The 23,316-nt window shown below is 45.9% G+C and overlaps 2 protein-coding genes across 3 annotated transcripts; one reads left to right on the top strand and one right to left on the bottom strand.

Annotated features, from left to right (window-relative positions):
• Positions 1–571: 571 nt before the first annotated feature.
• LOC125883412 (coiled-coil domain-containing protein 171-like) lies at positions 572–16,035 on the bottom strand. 2 transcript variants are annotated; one of them, XM_049567681.1, is made up of 24 exons: positions 15,997–16,035; positions 15,134–15,291; positions 13,805–14,057; positions 13,541–13,691; positions 13,265–13,434; positions 13,026–13,172; positions 12,834–12,926; positions 11,043–11,203; positions 10,484–10,622; positions 10,298–10,373; positions 10,001–10,206; positions 9,699–9,911; positions 9,157–9,324; positions 8,619–8,786; positions 7,733–8,240; positions 5,204–5,329; positions 4,942–5,123; positions 4,723–4,857; positions 4,375–4,554; positions 4,129–4,274; positions 4,000–4,054; positions 3,781–3,912; positions 3,505–3,657; positions 572–3,267 (listed from the first exon to the last, which is right to left on the bottom strand). In XM_049567681.1, the coding sequence occupies exons 2-24, from the start codon at positions 15,259–15,261 to the stop codon at positions 3,034–3,036; spliced, it is 3,924 nt and encodes a 1,307-aa protein (XP_049423638.1). In that variant the 5' UTR covers positions 15,262–15,291; positions 15,997–16,035; the 3' UTR covers positions 572–3,033. The 2 variants fall into 2 exon arrangements, with proteins under 2 accessions (XP_049423638.1, XP_049423637.1); XM_049567680.1 differs by having other exon boundaries at positions 15,134–15,268; positions 15,997–16,030.
• Positions 16,036–16,994: 959 nt separating this feature from the next.
• On the top strand, positions 16,995–21,535 carry wdr55 (WD repeat domain 55). The gene is made up of 4 exons (XM_049567696.1): positions 16,995–18,009; positions 19,539–19,645; positions 19,834–20,103; positions 20,607–21,535. Exons 1-4 carry the CDS (start codon positions 17,449–17,451, stop codon positions 20,935–20,937), a joined length of 1,269 nt encoding a protein of 422 aa, XP_049423653.1. The 5' UTR covers positions 16,995–17,448; the 3' UTR covers positions 20,938–21,535.
• Positions 21,536–23,316: the final 1,781 nt, after the last annotated feature.

The raw sequence follows: 23,316 nt of genomic DNA, 5'->3' as shown, positions 1-23,316 counted from the left end.
TGGCTCCCACTGTCACACCAGTCACACCAGTTACTGTCCACGTCAAGGTTACTGAGAGAGGAAGACGTTTCACACCGCCGCGACATTAAAGCCTCCACGCTCAGTGGTTAGAGCAAGTGTCCCATGTACAAAGGCAGCCGTGGGCTTGAGACCCCCCCAGCCCAAAGTTTAATGCCAACACTGTGATTGCTCAAATGGCCCCACTAACACACACAGACAGAATAATAAAGCTTAACACCAGAGTGACACAAAAGAGACAAAGTTAATTTTGGGGTAAAGTGTGAAAAGTGGCGTTAAAAAGACGAGTTTGAGACTGAAGTGAGGAGAGAAAGAACGACAAACATCTCCAGAGGAAAAGGAGAATCCTGTTTGGCTGAATCAGCACAACTCTGTGTGTGTGTGTGTGTGTGTGTGTGTGTGTGTGTGACAGCAGATTAAGTCCCTTTGTAAAAGACGTCTCAACACACACAGAGCAAAGCCTGAGGGTGTGTGAGCGTGAGGACGTTTTTTTCCTTCACATTAATAGAAATACACACACACACACACACACACACACACACACACACACACACACACACACGCTGCCTGAAGGCTACACACACACACACACACACACACACACACACACACACAGTCGTGGTGCTGATGCAGCAGTAGTAAAAATGTTTGTCGTGTTTTTTCTTCTTCTGGCTGAAAACTTTTCTGTTCGTACGTGATGTAAAAACTCTCATTTACACCCAGTGTTCAGTTTATTAGGAACACCCGCTGACAGCTGCCACAGTCTGATCCAACAGTCGTTAAATAATCGTCCTTCATGAAGGTAAGAATGTTCAGGTTGTGTTGAAGCTGATTTCACTCCACGCTCTGTAACTCCAGTGTCTCTGACAGTCTCCATCCATGTCAGTGAAAACATGGACGCTTCACACACAGAAGATCTATACAATCAGCACAGTTTCAAGATTAGAGTCACCAATTCAGTATCTGACCAAATGTCTCCCCTTCTGTTCCTGAGATATGACGTTAACACATGATGATGTCACAGTCAAGCTGACCTTTGACCTTTGGACCTTCATTATTTTATCCTGTTAGACATTTGTGTCAAGTTTGGTCAGAATTAGTGAATGAATTCTTCAGTTATGGACAAAAACGTTTTGTGACCTTTGACCTTTCCTCAGTCAGAGTGGGCGTTTGTGCCAAAGTTGAAAAAATTCTCTTAAAGTGATACTTTGCTGATTTCCAACCAGCTCTGTGTCATAACAATGATCGTCGTATGTGTGAACCGTCTGCAGCGAGAGTTTGTGAACAGGAAGTGGGCTTTTCCTGCACAGTGAAAACAGATCAAAATGATCGAACATAAGCGACTGAGTCGTCTGTTTCTGTCCTCACATGTTTCACGTGTTAGCTACTGCTCAACTGTACTATGAGATCATGTCCTGCCGGCTAGCCGCCATTGTTTGAGGTGTGTTGAGATGTGTTTGCATTCGTCACCCACCGGCAGGAGCATTAATGGTGCATTCGTTTGGGACTTGAAGGTCGGAAGTCGGACGTGGGAATGACGTCACCTCCGAGTGCATTCTAGTTGACGACGGTGGACAAGTCAGAAAAAAACATGGATGCCTGCAAGAAAGCCTGTCTCACTATGTATGTGACCGGCAGCCATCTTGTAATTGTAAGTCGGGGTTGAAGCGGTTGCTCCGAGTTGGAAATCCGATCTCGTTCGAGTTTAAACTTCTGACTGGGAACTGGGAATTTCCGACCTCCGAGTACAAAACGAACGCACCATAACTGGTCTGGTGTGGTGCAGTGCATTCTGGTAGTTGTAGGTTTTCATTAAAAGTGTCCTTTTCCGTGTTTCCTTTGGTTCTGCAGCACCAAGCTTAAAACTGTTTGTGTCTCTGCTGCAGAGACACAAACAGTTTTATTAACAGACGTCTTTCCAGGAGCAAAATACTTCTTTAAGGTGTTCTTGTGATATCGTGTTCACCAGAATGGGACCGACATTCGTGCCAGTTATTATTCTTTGTTTTAAATCCAGCGTTCTTGAGATGTGACCTTCACAAGAACGGGACCGATGGACAGCCGTCTGTCTGTACGTCAGCCTCAGTGCTGGCTCTGTGTGGAGACTTAACAACTGGTCCTGGGGAACATTTCCTCCAAACTACAGATGGTTAATTGTCCAAAGACGAAGAAATCTTTAGTCGTTTCAGTGATTAGTGTCGTGTTGCTGCAGTCGGCAGTGACAGGCTGCAGGAGCAGCTTCACTGTGGCTCTACGTGCTTGTGTTTGTGATACTGAGTTGACGCTCACTCATATCAACAGTGTTTCACCAGATGACTGTACTGATTTATTTCACCAGGTTACAGTTGGCTTTCTCCAGTTTAAAAAAACATAAGGTCATTTAAAGTATAAACCTGAGCTTGAGCTTATTTTAACCTGCTCATGTCAGGTGGATGTTTCCTCCTCCGCCAGCAGTCTGAGAGGAGACAGAAGAAGGATGGAGACTGCAGCTACGACCAAGATGCTTCTTCATATCAACATGAACTCCCTGCAGAGTCTGACTGACACTGAAACTTCCCTAGATAATTAAATACAGTAAAAATAGGTTAAGGTGTGATCACATGTGTGGTGCCTGGAACCTTGTCATGTGACAAACAGCAGAGGGTCAGCGGCTCCATGCTGCCATGAAGAGCTCCAACATGTCACACACATTTAGTTCATCTGTGACGTTTGTTTCCTTCAAAACAAAACGAACTTGGTCAACGTGAGCAGAAAGATTTTACTGAAGGGTGAACCAGCTGCTGCTCTGTCACACACACACACACACACACACACACACACACACACACACACACACACACACACACACCATCTGGCCTCACTTGTCACCAACCAGCTGTTAAAAACACAGCAGCAGCAGGTTGAAACTGATTCTGTGGACGGTCCCTGAACGTCACATCTTTCCAGGACTTTCCAGGAGTGTGCTGAAGGTTTTTCCAGGACCTTCCTGAAAACTGACTTTCACTGTCCAGAAAATCACATCCCAGGTCCTTCAGTCTGTCTCCTCCCTCCTCTGTTCTTCGTCACGCCTGTCTTCTCCTTCGTCTTGGGACCTTTGAGGGCTCTGCAGAGAGGCGGTGAGGGGGCGGAGTCTGTCTTGGAGGGGGCGGGGCTTAAACTGACTGATGGCTGCTTCGACAGATCAGAGGGGGGAACAGGTTGAGGAGTTTCAACGTCAGCTGACGGACAGGATTCAGGAATATCAGCCACCTGAAACATGAACAGAGTCAAATTATAACTGCTTTCTTTATATTATTACATTTATTATTATTATTATTACTGTTAATAATAATAATAACAATAATTATAATAATAAATAATAATAATGATAGTAACAATTCATTTTGGTTTTTGCAGTTCCTGCTGCATTTTTCTGGTGGATTTAAAAAATGAAATTTGTACGAAACTTAAATCGAAGTGAAAACACAAAAGCAGCGAGTATCTCACAGGGGCGAGGGCCTGGTTGTCACGGAGACAGGCGTCCTGCAGCTCGCTGCGCAGCGCGGTCACATGACTGCGGTGGGCGGAGACTTCCTGCTCCAGCCAATCAATCCTGGAGCTGCAGGTGTGACAGAGCTGAGAGAAGGTGGAGAGGAGACTCTGTGGAGGGAGAGAGGAGACGACTGTGAGTGAGTGAGTGAGTGAGTGAGTGAGTGAGTGAGTGAGTGAAGGAAGGAGGGAAAAGACGAACAAATCGAGTCATGGACGAAGGAAATAAGTCACCTGACACGCTGCCACCTCAGGAGCTCCCATGATGCTCTCTGCTCCACTCAGCTCCAGGTGTTCCCTGGGTAACAGCAGGGGGCGGGGCTGAGCTGACAGCGAGCGACATGATTGGACGAGACTTTCTCTGACCTGCAGACGACACAGCAGGTGTGTTAATGTGTGTGTTCTTTGTGTGTATCTGTATATTCATGTGTGTGTGTGTGTGTGTGTGGTCACCTCCTTGTAGCTGGTCTCTGCAGCCTTCATGTTGCTGATCAGAAAATCCCGACGTCTACAAAATGAGGAACAAATGACATCAGAGGATGATGATTTAAGTATGACTCAGGTGTGACAGGTGTGTGTTACCTGGCGGCATCCCTCAGCTCGCCCTCTGCTCGCTGCAGTCTCTCCTCCAGCTGCTTCCTCTCCCTCTGAACCCCCGACAGGTGCTTTCCCAGAATCCTCAGCGAGCGCTCCTTCCTGCTCACCTCCTGCCGAGCCTCCGACAGAGACTGCAGAGAGAGGAAGTGTTTAAATGATGTTTCCTGGATTCACACTGCACCATAACACTTGTGTTTCAGGGAGATTCAATGTAAGCAGATCATTCTGCACCTGTGCGGTCTGCTTCAGCGTGTGGTGTGTGTTGGTCTGCTCGGCGGTGTGTGTGTTGACTCGGAGCTGCAGCGTGTGCAGCTGGTTGGTCTGTTCCTGGATGAGCGTCTGGGCTTCCTGTTCCCTGTTCAGCGCCTGACGGAGCTCCGCACATGCACTGTGGAACTGCTGTGCTGGGACCTGCACACACACACACACACACACACAGTCAGGCGTGTGTGTGTGTGTGTGTGTGTGCATGTGACTGACACTACAGGTGTGTGTGTGTGTGTGTGTGTGTGTGCATGTGACTGACACTACAGGTGTGTGTGTGTGTGTGTGTGTGTGTGTGTGTGTGCTGAGCCTCACTGTCTCTTCTCTCTCGTGCCGCAGTCCTCTCTTCAGACTGGCCACCTCCAGCCTCAGGCTCCGCCTCTCCACCTCGGCCGAGTGCAGCCGTTGGCTGAAGAGCAGGAAGTGCTGCTGGAGGGTCGACACCAGGGCCTGATGGGAGGTCAAAGGTCAGCTGCATGTGTTTAATAAACAACACACACACGGTAACAAAGCTGCACAGTGTTGGTGAGTGACCTTCATGTCGCGCGGCAGAGGCGTCAGTCTGCTCAGGCCGAGTCTCAGCCGGCCGCTCAGCGTGTCCTCGTCCACTCTGCAGGGGGACACGCTGGACGCCGCCTCTGATTGGTCGAGAAGGTGATCCAGGAGGCGGGACAAAGCAGAGCGAGCTGCTGACATCACGTCTAGAGGGGCGGAGCCTAGAGAGTGAGACGGAGACAAATACTGACTCTGTACACATATGTGGACACAGTATGAATGTACATGTACGTGTGGTTACCAGTGTGTGTGAGCGCCCCCTGCAGGTCAGCCATGGACGACAGAATGATGGAGGAGAGACTTTTAGAGCGAAGCCAGCGAGCGCACACACCGTCACGACCTTCATCACCATCACCTGCACCTTTATCTGCGACACAAATTTAAATGACAGCTGTTTGTTTCTACATTTCCATCGACGCTTCATGACATCGTAACATCGTAACAATCATGACATCTTTGCTAATTTATCAGCTAATATTACAAAGCAACCAACAGCAGATCCATGTAGAGTAGCTAAGTTACAGCTAGCTGGCTAACATTAGCCCAGGTTACAGTTAGCACATCGACTCTCAGCTAGCAAAAAGCGATTTGTACCGTGACATAAATCGACCCTGCTTATCATAATATATAAGTTAGTATCATGTACAATGTTCGCTGATGAGGTAATTTGGCAGTAAGCTAGCCAACTGACAAATCCTCTCAGAAAGTATTTTGCCAGCGATAATGTTCGTGAGCAAGCAAGCAAGCTAAGTTAGCGAGCTAGCTGTTACTAAGCTACACTGTATTGATCTGGTTTTGGTTGCTTTGTAACTTGAGCTGATAAAGGCAAGCTAGCTTATCTACCAGTCAGATGAGCCCTGGAGTCTGGATGGATTCAATGATGTTTATCACCCAAGATAGTATTTTCCTACGTTAGCTAGCTAGCACTTTGTCCACATGAGCAAACAAGCTTACATTAGCGAACATGAGCCAGCTAAAAACAGCCCACTCTCATTCCCAGACACCGGACCTTCACCCGTGAGCCAGGTGTTCACTTCCTGCGTGAATGTACAGCCAAACCATGATGGGTTTTTTTCTAAACCTCACTACGTACTTTTGGTGCCCAAGGAGGTAAACGTAAATATGAGGTGTTTTACCAACACTGTAAGCAGCGATGTCTGATGAGTTGGGGTGAGAACATGTCAGCCAAAACCACAGTATCACCATATATTTCAAATGTCTTTCCTCTGAAGTTAGGATTGATTGTTCAGCACCAAGGGAACTGATATTCATGGATTTACTGTTTATCAGATTACAGATAAGACAAATATTAGCTAGCTAGGACAGCCCCTGGACCCTCCGCCTCAATCCCTGCTGCAAGGACACCATTTCCCTGGGAGGAGAGTGGACGGCAGCTCACACCTTACGGCCCTGACACACCAAGCCGGCAGTCGGCCGTCAACCAAAGTCGGGCCGTCGGTGAGCGTCTGTCGGCCTGGTTTTTGCGGTGTGTCCCGCACCGTCAGCACTTTGGCATCTGCGACTTATCGGCCGATTAAGCATGTTGAATCGGCAGCGGAGCTTGTCGGTGAGAGAGATCACTCTGATTGGCTGTTCAGGTTTTATTTCCTCGCCCCTGTAGCGAGTGAATCTGCCTGTAGTGAAACCGGGGCTAACCGGTGCTTCCTCCTCAGGCTCCACTTCACTCAGCTGCCCCACAGACCCGCTGCTTCTTCACACTTTAACCTGAATAACAAACCGGAGCTAGCTGGGAGCGGCTAGCGGAGCGTTAGCCGCAGCATGACCGGAGGGAAGCACAGCCAGTTAGCCTCCGCTAGTCTCTGAGCTAGCCCCGGCTCTCCGTTTGGATCCAACCGGAGCACCGAGCCCTGGTTTGTTATTCAGGTTAAAGTGGGAAGAAGCAGCGGGTTCATCGGGCAGCTGAGTGAAGTGGAGCCTGCGGAGGAAACACCGGGACCGTCTGGATGTAATAGTCCGTGGAGGTGCTGCGGTGCTCGGCTGCACAGATAGGAAACCCCTCGGCTGACAGGATGTACCACTCTCTCACTCCGCTCTCTCTCACGCAGGCGCAGAACGTACGTGCTACTTGGCCGTCGGATGTAGTCCGTGTAGTGTGTTCAAATGCAACTGACACAGGGCGACGTGAGGCGACGTAGACGACGCAACAGTTGGCTTTCGTCGCCGCTAGTTCTTTGATGCAGGGTTTGGTGTATCTGCACCTTTAGCCTTTGTAGCAACCCCAGCCCCAAGGTTCACAGCAGGGTGGTGGCCAGCACAACATGGGGGAAATCCATGTTTTATGGCAGCAACAGAAAGTCTGCTGATCCTGCGGGGACTCAGGGGAGTCAAGAGGGCAGTCTGGCATCAAACCCCGGCACTCACTCCTGCCCTGGCTGAATCTGAGTTGCTACTGGGCAGAAAGTGAAGGTCCGTCTCTGCCAGGATGCTGCTGCAGAATGTGTGTAACAGCGGTGTTGTTATGGGTGGATTTAGCGCACTCTGTTTCTTAGCTAACGTTAGCTAGTCAGTGCTGTAGCACAGCTTGAGAGAGACAAGCCATGTGCATATTCGTCACATTCTTTGGATTATCCCTGAAAGTTCGGCCCAAGTCTTTTACACAGAGGTCAGCTGGAGGCAACCAGAAAAATCTGGAAAGGTCTCTGTTTTGAAGTTACATTACAAAAAGAACAATTAATACCTGTGAAACGTGACAAACAGAACCTTTAATCAATCAAAAATCTTCTGATGTGGTGAGGACCTGTCCACCTACCTGTACTCGATGTATCTTGACTCTTCTGTGTTGCCGTAGACTCTCCACAGACACACACAGCCGGACCTCCTCCTCCTCCTCCTCGTCTCTCCAGCCGAAACAACACTGTAGTCTGTTGGCCCAGCGCACACCACCTCCTCACCGCCAACACCACACACACACTTTTCCTCCACCGCCTCACTGCCCTCCTCCTTCCCTCCTCCTCCTCCTCTTCATCCTCCTCACCTCCCAGAGCTCCAGCCAGCCTCCTCACCTCCTCCTCCAGCACCTCTCTCTCTGCCAGCCGTCTGCACAGGAGTGTTTTCTGTCTGCACAGCGTCTGCAGGCGGCGGTGAGTGTGTGTCAGCGTCCCGGCCAGCAGGGCGCAGGCCGACAGGAAGCAGGCCGACTCCCTGCGGCTGCGAGAGAGGAGGCTGCGGAGCCGGGAGAGGTCAGAGGTCAGCGAGGAGCTGTGGAGTTCCAGGGAGGCAGCGTGATCGCGAAGAGAGTCGCACTGAGAGCGACACAGCTGAGACACAGAGAGAGACAGAGAGAGAGTCTGAAGAGAGTTTACAGCAAAATAAATGAACATGTTCAGAATCACAATCAGTGTTTTCATCACTTGTATAAATCATCACTCCTGTATTTATCTTTTCGCTCGGCTCTTCTGCTCGACAGCTGCACTGAAGTGGATCCGTCCTCTTGGGGACAATAAAGTGATGATCTCAGTATCTGTCATCACTTCCTGTGGAAGCTGACCAAAGGGACAAACTGACTGAAAACTTCTTCTTCATCTTCACAACCATCAAACCTGCTGACTCAGCTCTGAGACCACTGACTGCAGATCAGATTTATCAGGAGCAGAAACACCTGAGGGATGAGTGTGTGTGTGTGTGTGTGTGTCTACCTGCAGCTCGTTCTGCAGCTGTGTCACAGTGTGTGTGTGCTGGCTGCTCCACGCCTCCTCCCTCCTCCTCACGCTCTCCTCCAGACGAGACAACACACACTCCTGACTGCGCTGCAGCTCCCGCACACACACACTCTTCTTCTCACACACACTCTGCAGGTGGGTGATCTACAGAGAGGGAGGAGGGACAGGTCAGGTGATCGTTAGCATGCTAACGTGCTAATGATACATACATAAACTGCATATATTAGCATGTCAACAAGGTAATGGTACATGCAAAAACTTCTTTTGATACTATTGTTGTATGTTAATATGCTAACACGCTAATGGCACGTACATAACCTGCTTTAATACTAGCATGTTAGCATGCTACGTACCAACGCCAATTTTAGAATTTACAGGTTAACAGTAACGATAACAGTTTCAACTTTTTCATCATCTTTTTATTAAAGGAAGTTTTTCATCCATGTTTTAGTGATGCAGTACTGCTGGTCATGTGACGTCACAGCTGTTCACCAGTCAGAGCTCCTTCTCTCACCTTGGCGTTGGCCCCCCGGAGGTCAGAGGTCAGCTGGTCGACCTGTTCGTTGATGACATCACACAGCTCCTTCCAGGTGAAATCACCCAGGATGCACTGGGGCTGATCGAGGAGGACGCAGCCGGCCAGCAGGCGCTGATAGACGCAGTAGAGGAAGGACAGACGGGCCTGACACACACACACACACACACACACACACACACACACACACACAGTGTGATATATCTTAACAGGATTTTCTCAGCATCACAAACAGTTTAATTAAATGTTTCCAATATGATGAAGTTACAGCTCTGTGGTCCAACAACACACAGCCGAGACACAGGGGACATAGGATGGACAGACAGACAGAGGACAGACAGACAGGCAGGCAGACAGACAGACAGACATGCAGACAGACAGACAGACAGACAGACAGACAGACAGACAGGCAGACATGCAGACAGACAGACATGCAGACAGACAGACAGACATGCAGACAGACAGACATGCAGACAGACAGACAGACAGGCAGACAGAGTTAGATAAGTGTCTGTATTCACCTTTGACTCAGTCTCATAGTGACCAGTTATCTTCTGGACCTCTGCCATCCTCTCCTCCTTCTCCTTCTTCCTCTCCTCCTTCTCCTTCTTCCTCTCCTCCCTCTCTTTCTCCAGCTCAGCCTGCAGCGCTCTGCTCTGCGTCGACCAATCAGAGCTCTCCTGGCGCAGTCGCCTCACTTCCTGTTCCAGTGTGCTGGACGCCTGCTGAGACTCCTGGACAGACAGACAGACAGAAGATAAGGAGTGGTGCTGATGTCACGGGGTGGGGGGGGGGTGGGGTCAGTGTGGGAGCAGATGTTTACCTGCAGCTGTCGGCTCTGATCCGAGATCAGCTGACAGAGCGTCTGCTTCTCCTCCTGGAGACGCTCTGACGCACGCAGCAGGTCCTGGACCTGTCGGTCAGCTGCTTCCTGTCTGTGTCTGCAGGCGGCGAGTGTCGTCTGCAGCAGCTGCAGGACTTCAGCAGAGGGACTACGCCTCCCATCATCCTTTGCTGGAGGACTCATGTCTGCACACACACACAAACAGGAGTTACCTTGTGGAGTAATGACAGGTGTGTGTGCAGCAGGTGTGTGTGTGTGTGTGTGTGGAGTGTGTACCTGTGTTGGTGTGTCGTTGCAGTGTCTCTCTGATGTGTCTCACACTGTCCTCTGTGTCAGACTGTCTCTGAGCTGCCTGGACACACAGCCACACGATACAGGACCACTTCACTCACAACACACAATATGTTCCTCACACTGACAGCAGTGTGTGTGTGTGTGTGTGTGTGTGTGTGTGTGTGTTACCTGCTGCAGCAGTGTGTGTGTGTCGGCGTGTCGTCTCTTCTCCTCCTCCAGCCTCGCTGTGAGGTCAGAGGTCATCGTCCGCTCCGTGTCCAAGGCAACGCTCAGGTCAGACTTGCACTGATCGTACTCCTTCTGCAGCCTGCACACACACACACACACACACACACACACACACACACACACACACTTTTTATAACATATATTTGAAATATTATATTAAATAAATTATTAAAATTAATTTAATATAATAAAAAAAAACGCTAAAAAAATGTGAGACAAAGCAAATTATATTTTGGTAATTTATTAGTTATATTTTATATATTAAATATATTTAATTTCTGTTTAAACTGCAAGAAGAAACTAGGATCTGTAAGTGTGTTAAATATAAACAATTAAATAAATAAATAGATTTAATATACCAAACACAAACACTGTGCATACTGTGATATAAAGAGGAACTGTTTGGTCTCAACAGTCAGAACAAACAAATTAAACCTGTGTCTGTTTCTTTTCTTATTTGCACAAATGACAAACTGTTGACTCAGCGGTGTGACGTCACCTCTGCAGAGCGCGCTCAGTGCTGCTGCTCAGCTCCCTCTCCAGGCTGTACGCTCGCTCCACCTCTCTGAACTGACTCCTCAGCAGCTCCAGGCCGCTCTGCGCCTCCTGCAGGCCGGATCGCTCCAACGCCAGCGCCGCCTCCAGGTCCCGCGCACGCAGCTGCCAGGTCACATGGTCACAGAGAAACATAAGCTCGCAGGAGGGAGGTTCATTTATGTCACTTATTTTCTTTTTTTTGGTGCTGACCTGTTTGGTGCCACTTAAAGAGAAATATTTACATGTATTTTCATAAACTACCTGTTTCATTAAGTTCAGAAATGTGGCTGGTTTATTTCGTAGACTCAAACCAACAATGTGTCAGTCATTACAAGTGATTACAATTTTAATATTTTTAGATATTTTGAAAGATATAACATATTATATATTTCTTGTACTTTTTAAAATTTTCTATTAATTTATTTTATCCAATTAAATTTTTTATTTGATCTTTAATGTATTTATATCTTATTTCATTTTTTATGTTTTCATCAATATGTTAATCATTATTAGCTGCAAGAGGAACACTTTTCAAATATCAAAAAATATTTCCATATATTTTGAATTAATTTTATCATTTGTTTATTAATTTATTTAATTTAGTTATATTTTTATTTGATTATTTATTTCATTTTGTCCATTTTTTGGATTTGTCTTCATCAATGTGTTAGTCATTACGAGATGCAGAAATTCTTCTTTTTTTCAAATTCTTCATATATTTGTATTGCTTTATTTATTTTATTTTTAATGTATTTATATTTTATTTCATTTTTTCTAATTATTAGTTGCATTAGTTGCAACAGAAACATTTTTCAAATATAAAAAAATACTTTTTTATAAATTTTGAATTAATTTTTATTATTTGTTTATTAATTCATTTCATTTAGTTATATTTCTTTTTCATTGCTATCTATTTCATTTTGTTCAGTTTTTAAATTTGTCTTCATCAATGTGCTAGTCATTACGAGCTGCAGAAAAAAAAAATTCAAAATTTTTATATATTTTAAGTACTTTTTAAAAATTTCTATTAATTTATTTTATCCAATTAAAATTTTATTTGATTTTTTATGTATTTTTATTTAATGTTTTTTTAATTTGTCCTATATCTATATATCTATATTTATCTATAAATGTCATCACTAGCTGCAGAGGAATATATAATTCATATTTATATATTTTTTTGCTTTTTAAAATCATTTATTTTATTAAATTACAATTTTCATTTGACATCTTTTTTATTATATTTTATCTTTATTATTATTTTATTTTTATTTTATTACTTTTTTATTTATTTGTTAGATTACTTTCTTTAATTATCTTTTTGATTTGTCTTGTTTTTTTTTTTGTTTTTTTTTAAATTTTTTCTAGTGCCATAATCTAATTTTTTTTTTTTTTTTTTTTTAAAATACAATAAAAAAAGAAAAGAAAAATCAGTGTGTCAGTCTGTCTCTCAGTACTGTCTGACTTCCTGTCTGTGACTGTCAGCTCCTCGCTCACACAGGAGGAAATAGTGACTGTGGTAGGAACTACTTTCAGTGGCGGATTAATCAACATTTGGTGCTGTAGTGAGTGTTTGTGTCAGCAGGACGGTGTGTGTACGACTGAGTCAAAACAGTATCTAACACAGCTTCTCACTGATTCAGGATGGGAATGATCGTCACTGCCTGAACTTCCTCCCTGTTACAGTCTGTGTCTCCATGATGTGTCTCTACTGTCCCAGAGGACGAGGACACGTCAGGTGTGTGTTTGTCACCTGGATGATCTCAGAGTTGAACTTGGACTCCAGGTGAGCGGCTCGCTCCGCCTCCATGCTCGACTCCAGAGACTTCACCCTCTGATCCGACACCTGAGGAGAAAATACACACAGATACACTGCTGCCATATCTCCACCTGCACCTCCACCTCCTCCTTTCCTTTCCTGTCCTCCCCCTCCTCCTGTCCTCACCTCCTTCTCCCTCCTGCTCCTCTCCTCCCTCTCTGTCAGGTATTTCAGCTCGTTGGCTTGTCGTCTGTTCATCTCGGCCTCCTTCTCTAACTCCTTCTGCACCTTCGCCATCCTCCTCTCTGACTCCTGCAGAGCCTCCTCCTGATCCTGGAGGACAGGCGAACATTTAGACTTTATTAACCCCGAGTCCCTAGATAAAAAAGAGTGTTGTGTTGCGTGTGTGTGTGCGTGTGTGTGACCTGCAGCAGTCGGTGCAGCCGATGGTTCTCGGAGCTGAAGCTCTGAATGAATCTGTCGCGCTCCTCCACCTCCTGCTGCAAAGCATGCTGGTCCTCGTCCCTGGCCTGCCGGGTGATGTCTAGAGCTCTCTGCAGCTCCTTCACCGTCTGCTGGAGCTCTGCTGCTCGCTCTGACACACAGCCAACACACGGTGACATCACACCGCCATGCTATAGAGCCACACTTCCTGTTAAAGGTCCACCACAGTTCACAGAAGGTGTGTTTGATGTGTGTACCTGTGAGAGCCTGTTTGTCCCTGCTGAGCTCGGAGACTCGGTCGGCGTCTCTCTGGCTCACCGTCAGCTGGTACTGAAGCTCTACCCGCTGAGCTTCGCCTCGCTCCACCGAGGACCTGAGCCGGGTCAGCTCCGCCTGCAGCCGGCACAGCTGGGGACAGGAAACGACACCCGAGACTACAAACACGTGTCTCCAGATGTGCTGAGCAATGTTTGTGAGAAAAGTTATTTTGAGGACACGTCCTTCAGCTGTCTGTGTCTCACCTCCTGGTTGTGTCCAGACGTCAGCTCCAGTCGCTCCTTCTCCAGCTGATGGACTCTCCACCTCAGCTTCCCTGACTCCTCGCCTCCTTCACCTCCTTCTGACGCCGCCCTCCTGCTCCTCCTTCTTCCTCCGTCTCCTTGGCTTCTGTCCCTCCCTCTTCCTTCATCTTCCTCTCCTTCCCTCTCTGCTCTTCTTCCTCCCTCTCCTGCCTGCCTGTCTTTCTGTTGCGTGGTGGCGACGACCTCTTTCAACCTGCGAGGAAAAAGTCAAGAATAGTTTCCTAACTAAACACAGCACCTGTGACTTTCACTGCACAGGTGTGGGTTTGGACACACATCAAACGGGAGGCTCTGGGGTCCTTCACCAGAACATTTCAAGCATCAAGGCACGATAAGGTCCTGACAGATATCGCCACACGGGTGAATCAGCAGAGGGTCAAAGCCGACAAGAGCCAGGCATCAACACCTGAAGCTATCAGTGTCCTATGTGAGGGTGACGAGGCTCCTGGGAAAAAACTTGTTTTCCCTCAAGACGTGGCGGTAACCTCCCTCCGACCAGACATGGATCGACTATCCAGGAGCACAAAAACCACCTTGGTAGTGGAACTTCCTGTGCTCTGGGAGGACAGGCTGGTCAACTCTTACTAACAACAGAAAGTCAGGTACCAGGATTTGATTGATGCGGCTCTCATCAAAGGATGGCACGCAACCATGTTCCCGACTGAAGCCGGCTGTCACGAGTTCCCAGGAACTTCAGTGTGCTATGTCCTCCAGAGGGTCGGAGGGAGCCCAGACATCTGAGGAAAGCCATCAGGGAGACCGCCCTGACAGTCGAGACCAGCTCTAGATGGTTGTGGCTAATGAGAGCCCACAGGTGGAGCTCGAAGAGGCGAAGGGTCTGTAGCCCTGAGACACCTGCTGACGATGCAGAAGGGTTTCCAGCAGCGTGGACGCTCCACCAAGGAACACCACCATGACAGGAAACTTCTGCGTATCTTGTGTAGCTCCTGCGTCCCTGCTTGATGTTTTTCTTTCTATTTTATATATTTTATTCTAATCTCAACCTCTTTAATGTGGCGTGGAGGAGGCTGCAGCTACACCCAGGAGGAGACGTTACATGACTGCAGAGAGATGCAGACTAACTGTAGAGCCAGGCAGTAACTATAAGCAGATGTTGAATATTTATAATATTTTAAATCTGTCTGTGTCTCTGTTTGTCTTGGGGTGATGGGGCCTTTTGCACGTCTGTGCCCAGGGGCCCCACTGTCTGATAACCCACCCATGTTGAAAGCTAACAGCCCTGCAGTAACAAACGTGAGGTCATCCTACCTCGTCACCTCCTCCTCTGAGCTCTCCGCTCTCCGGTGGTTCCCCCGCGGCTCTGCTCGGCTGTGCCCGCTCTCCCCGCGCCTTCTCCGGCCACACTGCCTCCTCCGCTCCGCTGCCTCTGGCTGCATCGCTCCTCTGCTGAGAAGACTCTAATGAGCCTGGGGATGTATTTCAGATTATGGACATTATTACAGACACAGATCATATTCTGCTCGCTGACAAGCAGCAGAGACCCTGGAGGCTGGTTGCTTGGTTGCCTGGTTGCTGATGTTGCCTAGCCAGCAGACGCACTCCGAAGCGAGAGCGATCTCCATGTACAAATCTACCCAGTAAATATTCACCAACCTTTCTCCTGTGTTATACAACTTTAACAACAAGACGTTAGACTGTTACGAATCAGTCCGACCAGCTTTACTATTCGGCACCTGTGAAACACCACGGACTGCTGATGAACACGTTATTTCAGTGTACAAAGTGCGGGGAGCGGGCGGCGTTTAGTCGCTGTCAACAACTTACAGCTGAGGCTTTACATATTTTAATTGTTGCCTGGTGGATGTAGTGTAAGCCGAATTAACACCAAGACCGTCCTGACACGCGTAACGTTTCAAGTTTTTATATATCATGTCTAGATTTTTGTCAGTAACTAAGTTAATATTAAATTCCTACATTTCGTGAATGGACTTTTGTTCCCATAACACACACACACACACAGACCTGTCTCACGGTTAATATCCAACATTAAAATCTGAACGTGCTCCGGAACAACTTAAACAAACTCGATAGAGTCTAAAGCACCAAATGACGGCATGGTAATGATCAGAAAACTTGTAATTAGTTTGTAATTAACTTTTAAAAACACTTACTGCGACATTTATCCAGGAGCCGTTTGAATCCGACGCCATCTTTAGCGTCTATACGTCATTTCCGCATCAGCTCCGGATTGGCTGGACTACCGGCCAATGGTGATCGGCCATTTTGGTACGTAAGTCATTCTTTTTTATTTTATTTTATTTTACGTATGAAAGAGTAGACTTTACTGAGTTGAATAGTATGAATGAATGAATAGTATGAAATATATTTTCTCATTCTTTGTAATGCTGAATTTAAACATACACTCTCTATGTTAAAGATTACAGCAGCTCAAATAAGAATAATAATAATGCGACAAAAATACAAATTAGATTCATAAAAATAATATAAATGTATATATACACTATATACATTTCTGTTTATTTATTAAGATATTTCAGTGGATGGATTTAATTAAATTCAAATAAAACATCTGCGGTGAAAATTATGTTTTTACTATATTTACCATGACAAGTAAAAATAAATTCATCTAATTAAATAAGATTATTGAAAAGAAAATGACGAACCCTTTCAGTTTAATTTAAAAAAAATAATTGGAAAATTCAAACTACTCGACAGTTGTATTCTAACCTCCTCAGCCTACTTTATATTGTTTAGTTTTATTGTCATTTAAAAATCTTTGAACTATTTACACATTTTCTGAATGTGTGGAGGAAACAACAAATTAATTTCATTGTGCATCCTGCTGTTGTAAAATCAAAATGATGATTAGAATTAGTTGATTTCAATTGAACTCACTTTATTATTACAAAAAATTAATAATAATCTGAAATGACGTAAACTTTTTCACATAAATACATCAACACAAATTCACTTTTAACCAAACAACAACACTATATTACAAACTCGACAAATAACATCAGACATTATAAAAAGTGAATGCAGGGCAACAAATTAATTCTCTGTTTAAATATACATTAAACTATGATGATAATGTCGATGAGTAGCAATGTAAATATAAGTGAAATAATAATAATAATAAATAATTATTAAGAGAGCAAGTTTGTGTGTTTGTATGATAGTATTTTTTTGTGAGAACTACTTTAATTTCTGTATTATTTATTTCAGAATCAGGTTTTCACATTGAAGAATTTACCCTGATGTTTTCCATTACAACAAATATTGTAAGAGAAAATTAAAATTAAAAGCATGTGCCGTCAGTCAAGAAACATGAACAAAATTAAAAACTGACAATAAAAAATACAAACTGTCTTTGTCTCATGAGAACAGTTTATCTGTCTGTTATAAAATAATTAAAAATATTTTTAAAAAGACAATAAAAATGTGAATAAAATAAAACATAAAAACCTTTGTGACAATGATTCATTGCTTCACTGTGATGATACTGGAGTTCAGCGTGTGCTGTGCCGCACCGTGCAGCAGGGGGCAGTCTCATCTGTTTTACCGCCGTTAATCAGCGTAGAAGAAGAAAGAACTCAAACAACATGGCGGCGCCCTCAGAACACGCTGATGCCTCTTCCTCAGTGACAGAACCTCCAGAAATGGACAAACCAGAAGCTCCAGAAACCACCAGAGACCCGGAAGCCTCAGACCCAGAGCCGGCAGCGCAGGACCCAGACCCGGACCCGGATGAGGACGAAGATGAGGACGAAGCGGAGCCGCCCGGACCGAAGATCCGCGACACCCCGCAGGACATCCGACTGGAGGCGATCGCCAACACGGTGGCCTTCCACCCGAGCAGAGACATCCTGGTGTGCGGGGACGTGGACGGAGACGTGTACGCGTACTCGTACTCGTGCACGGAGGGGGAGAACCGGGAGCTGTGGTCGTCCGGGCACCACATGAAGTCCTGCCGCCAGGTGCGCTTCTCCGCGGACGGGCTGAAGCTGTACAGCGTGTCCCGGGACAAAGCTGTCCACCTGCTGGACGCGGAGCGAGGACAGCTGGTGACGAGGATCCGCGGGGCGCACGGGGCCCCCATCAACAGTCTGCTGCTGGTGGACGAAAACATCCTGGCGACCGGAGACGACGGAGGAACCCTCAAGGTCCGGACAGGAAGTACTTCATCACTGTGCCTTAACACTTGGTCTAAATGCGACTGAACACTGGCTAAAGTCTGACACTCAAAGGACAGTGTGGGGTCTCAGTGTCACTCTGTAAGACTTCACAAAGACTGGGGATCTTACAGGGTCACTGTTTACAGACTGCAGCTTGATGCCTTTTGAGTGTTTGCATGATCCAAGACGAAAAACTTATGATAATATTAAACAGTTTTGATTTTATCAGAACATTAGGATGAGAGAAAGACTGAAGACAGCTCGGACTGACAGCAGTCGAGATTGCGTGAGCAAAACTCTTGATTTTACTCCGACACTGTAGTTGGCCTTAATCATCTAACAATCTAAATCTTTTCAGATGGAGGTCCCTGAAGAGAAGTCTTCCCAAACAGGGGTCCAAGATCTTATGTGCATCAATTTAAGGGTCCTTGACGTGAACAGAGTTTGAGAACCACTGCTCTAAAATGGTCCAAATTTCGATGGTCTAATCTGGCCTTCTAATGGTCGACGCTGAACTTTTTTATCAGTCCAAACTGATGTTGTGACGTTCTGAGATGGCTTCTTAATGCTCTGAAATAGTCTTTTGATGTTCCTAGCATGTTCTCATGGGCGAAGATAGTCTATGAGTGGTCTTTGATGGTCTTTTAATGTTCCAGTTAATGTTCTGATGGACAATACTGGTTTCTTGATAGTACAAAATAGTCTTTTGATGGTCTAATGAAGTCTTCGATTGGTCCTAGCTGATCTCAAAGTGGCTAAAGCTGGACTTTGTATGGTCCAAGATAATGTTTTTATGTTCTGAGGCTAAGTATATAGCAAAAGAGCAAAAATGGTCCTTTGATGGTCTAATCTAGTCTCTAAATAGACCAATATGGGCATGCTGGTCTTTACACGGTCCAAACTGATGTTGTGATGGTCTCAGGTGGCTTCGTATTGGTCTGAAATAGTGTCTTGATGGTCTAAGCTTGATCCAAGGGCAAAGATAATTTGGAAATGGTCTAAGTTGGTCTTTTAACGGTCCATCTTTTGATGAAGCTGGTTTCTTAATGTTCCAAAATACTCCTTTGATGGTCTAAGCATGTCTCTTCAGGGCTAAGATAGTCTGAAAGTGGTCTTAGATGATCTTTTGTAGGTCTAAGTTGATCTTTTAATGGTGGATGGTTGATGGACAAAGCTGGTCTCTTGATTGTCCAAAACAGTTTGTGAAAGGTCTTCACGTGGTCCAGATGCTAGCTGTTGTTCTGAGGGTTCACTGTGGTCTTTAATTGGTCCCAGCTGATGTGATCCAAGCTGGTGTTTTGATGATCAGTGCAAGCCAGTTTTGTAAAATGGTAACAAAGATGAAATGTTGCTGATATGATCATACTTCAGTTACACGGTGCTGCTCTGTTGATGGTTGAGGTGGTCTGTTGTGGTCTTGATTGGCAATGACTTGCAGTGACTTTCCTTTTTAAATAGAAGTAAACGTTCAGTCCCCAAGATGTAAATTCTGTTGGTTTGTTTGTGTCTCTCTGAAGGTGTGGGACATGAGGAAGGGGACGGCCATCATGGACCTGAAACACCATGAGGATTACATCAGTGACATCACTGTGGACCAGGCCAAGAGGATCCTCCTCACCACCAGGTAACAATTATAAAATATCAATATTCTCCAAAGTGTGCCATCCGGTCTTTTGATTGACTTCTTCTTTCCAAAGCCTGTCCTTGAAAATCAAACGTCAAAGCTGTGAAACCAAAATTCATAATCCATCCAGAAAGCTTTTCAAACTTTAATCTGAGCTCTAATTTGATCTGCTATAATCCCATCCGCAGTGGCGATGGTACCATGGGCGTCTTCAACATCAAGAGGCGGCGGTTCGAGCTGCTGTCGGAGTACCAGAGTGGCGATCTGACCTCGGTGGTGCTGATGAAGCGCGGCAAGAAGGTGGTGTGCGGCTCCAGCGAGGGCACCATCTACATCTTCAACTGGAACGGCTTCGGAGCCACCAGCGATCGCTTCGCCCTCAAGGCCGAGTCAGTGGAGTGCATCGTCCCCATCACCGACAGCATCATGTGCACCGCCTCCATGGACGGGTACATACGGTGAGTTGGGTCATAACCTTATCGACTTATCGTGCGGTATACGGACACGATGTTGATCATTTTGCTGACCTCGATATTATCCGTTGTGTTTACATGCGTGTTTGTTTGAAAACATGCTGCATCTATACACACACTAAAAGTACTGTTCATTCAAATGGAGTCTGGTGGGTTTGGTGATGGTGACTTCCGGTTGAACAAAAAGGATCTTCCTCTTTAACACAAAGCTCTACGTCTGTAGGGATCCTTTCATAATGTTGTCAGACACTCAGACGTTAATTGCGGGTGCACACATGACCTGACCACACATGCCGGCTGCAGCGCTCACTCTCAGTACTGGACCAGTTTCGCTTTAGACTCCGTATTAGCTACCAGTCTGGGACCGATCAGCCTAATTTTGTTAGTTTGTTCTGGACCTCCTTATTGAAGTCTACGTGTCTCTTACCACATTACGTGTTACTAACATATTATGACGTGATAGTAAAGTTCTGTCTGTCCTCCATCAGAGCCATCAACCTCCTTCCCAACCGGGTCATCGGCTGCATCGGGCAGCATGTCAACGAACCCATCGAAGAGCTTGCAAAGTCCTGGGACTCCCGCTTCCTGGCCAGCAGCGGCCACGACCAGCTCATCAAGTTCTGGGACATTTCCAGTTTACCCAACACGACAGTCAACGAATACCGCAAGAGGAAGAAGAAAGACGGACGGATGAAGTCTCTCACCAAGAAAGCCCACGGAGACAATGACTTTTTCTCAGGACTCGCAGAGGAAACGGAAAAGAAGAAGGAGGAGGAAGAAGAGGAGGATGACAGTGACAGTGACAGTGGCAGCGATTAAAACACAGTTGATTTCATGTTTGATACATGTTGTTACCGTGCCGTGAGACAGTTTTGTCCAAAATAAGTGGACACACTCGTCCGCTGTTTGCTGGACGATCCAAAGTGCCTCACAGAGTTCGGAGTATGTAGACTAGTGTTTATGGCACTGTGGACACACACTGACCCTCTGACCTCGGCAGTGTTGGTGTCTCTTTTAGGTTCAAGTGCAACCTAGAAAAGACCAACACTGGTGACTCTGTGGGATGAAGAGCGAATGTCCCAGAAGATTACACACTCTTTACTGCAGAAATGTTCACACACACTGGTTGTTGATGAACCACATATAAGAACTAATGGGAGGTAATAACAATGCTAGACCAAAATATGGTTTGTACATCCCTAATGTGTCCATAACAGTATCAGTAACTGTCTGCTAACACTTGTAATTCTACCAACAAATTCTAAGAGAAAAGTTCAGTCTTGTTTTGGTATCTCTACCGAAAGTCTATTCAATTGAAATTTCTCAAACAGTGATGAGTCCCATGAGACATTTTTAGCCTCTACGGTGGGTATATTTCTGGAGAAATGTATTTCTATTAATATTAAAATTGGTTCTTAAATATCCTTAATTCGTTTGAATATTTCAACACATCATGTCTTGAAATTTACAAAGGGCTGACGAAATGCAGGTGTTTAAAGAGTACCAAGCATGTGTTTGTGCAGAAGTTTGACTATTCCTTGAAAAGTATTAAGCTGTAAATTAAGTTTTTCATGAGCCAGATTCTGACAGATTTTCTTGAGGTGGTACAGTTGGCTCATAGGGTAGATCATGGTACTGCATTATATCATAAATGTAGTGGACTAAAAAGTACAATATTCAACTCCAAAATTTAGTGGAGCAGAAATCATAACGTGGCAATACTTAAGTAAAGTGCAAGTACCTTGAAACTGCGCTCAAGCAGCACTGGAGTTAATGTATACTTTCCACCACTGTTTAAATAAGGGGCAGTAAGGAACCCGTGTTGGGTAGTAACCTGTTATATCTCACTGCAGTTGCTAGCTGTTTTAGAAAGGGCCCAACACCTTCCTTCTAACCTCCAATTTACAGTAATGAAATAATAATATTACAGTAACAGTCCTTTAAGGGTAGTGAGGAACCAGTGTTGGGTAGTAACCTGTTATATCTTTAAGGCCCTGACACACCAAGCCGACGGTCGGCCGTCGGTGAGCGTCTGTCGCCCTAGTTTTTGCGGTGTGTCCCGCACCGTTGGCACTTCGGCGTTGGCAGCTTTTTGGCCGATTGAGCATGTTGAATCGCCAGCGGAGCTTGTTGGTGAGAGAGATCACTCTGATTGGCTGTTCAGGTTTTATTTCCTCGCCCCTGTAGTGAGTGAATCTGCCTGTAGTGAAACCGGGGCTAACCGGTGCTTCCTCCTCAGGCTCCACTTCACTCAGCTGCCCCACAGACCCGCTGCTTCTTCACACTTTAACCTGAATAACAAACCGGAGCTAGCTGGGAGCGGCTAGCGGAGCGTTAGCCGCAGCATGACCGGAGGGAAGCACAGCCAGTTAGCCTCCGCTAGTCTCTGAGCTAGCCCCGGCTCTCCGTTTGGATCCAACCGGAGCACCGAGCCCTGGTTTGTTATTCAGGTTAAAGTGGGAAGAAGCAGCGGGTTTATCGGGCAGCTGAGTGAAGTGGAGCCTGCGGAGGAAACACCGGGACCGTCTGGATGTAATAGTCCGTGGAGGTGCTGCGGTGCTCGGCTGCACAGATAGGAAACCCCTCGGCTGACAGGATGTACCACTCTCTCACTCCTCTCTCTCTCACGCAGGCGCAGAACGTACGTGCTACTTGGCCGTCGGATGTAGTCCGTGTAGCGTGTTCAAATGCAACTGACACAGGGCGACGTGAGGCGACACAGATGACGCAACAGTTGGCTTTCGTCGGCTCTATTTCTTCAATGTCGGTTTGGTGTGTCCACGACTTTAGACCCAGCATGTTTCCAGACACTTTATTAGCTATATTACCCAGTTTAAAACTTTTGTTAGGAAAATAATCCACAGGGAATCAAATGTGAAAAGTTACATTACTCTGATGAAGTAGTTAGTTACATCTATAACAGGGTAACTAAATGTTCTTGAGGTGGTACAGTGGGCTCATTAGGTGTAGTACAAAAGTACTTACTAGTGTAGTATATTAGCATCATGTGACAAGTAAAACGAAGTAAAAAGTACAATTTTGCCTCTAAAACGTTTAAATCTACAATAAATATAACTGTTGTATTTTTACGAACGTTTTATTTCACACGTTATGGCTGCCGTAACTCATTCCCCGTTACCCCCTGAGGTGGTACAGTCCGCTGTTTGGTACAGTCCAACAGCAGGCGGGAAAGCGCTG

The sequence above is a fragment of the Epinephelus fuscoguttatus genome, linkage group LG23 (genome assembly GCF_011397635.1).
Source record: "Epinephelus fuscoguttatus linkage group LG23, E.fuscoguttatus.final_Chr_v1".
Taxonomy (NCBI): Eukaryota; Metazoa; Chordata; class Actinopteri; order Perciformes; family Serranidae; genus Epinephelus; species Epinephelus fuscoguttatus.
The sequence above is the reverse complement of the archived record's forward strand: the minus strand, read 5'-3'. Positions and strand labels throughout refer to the sequence as shown.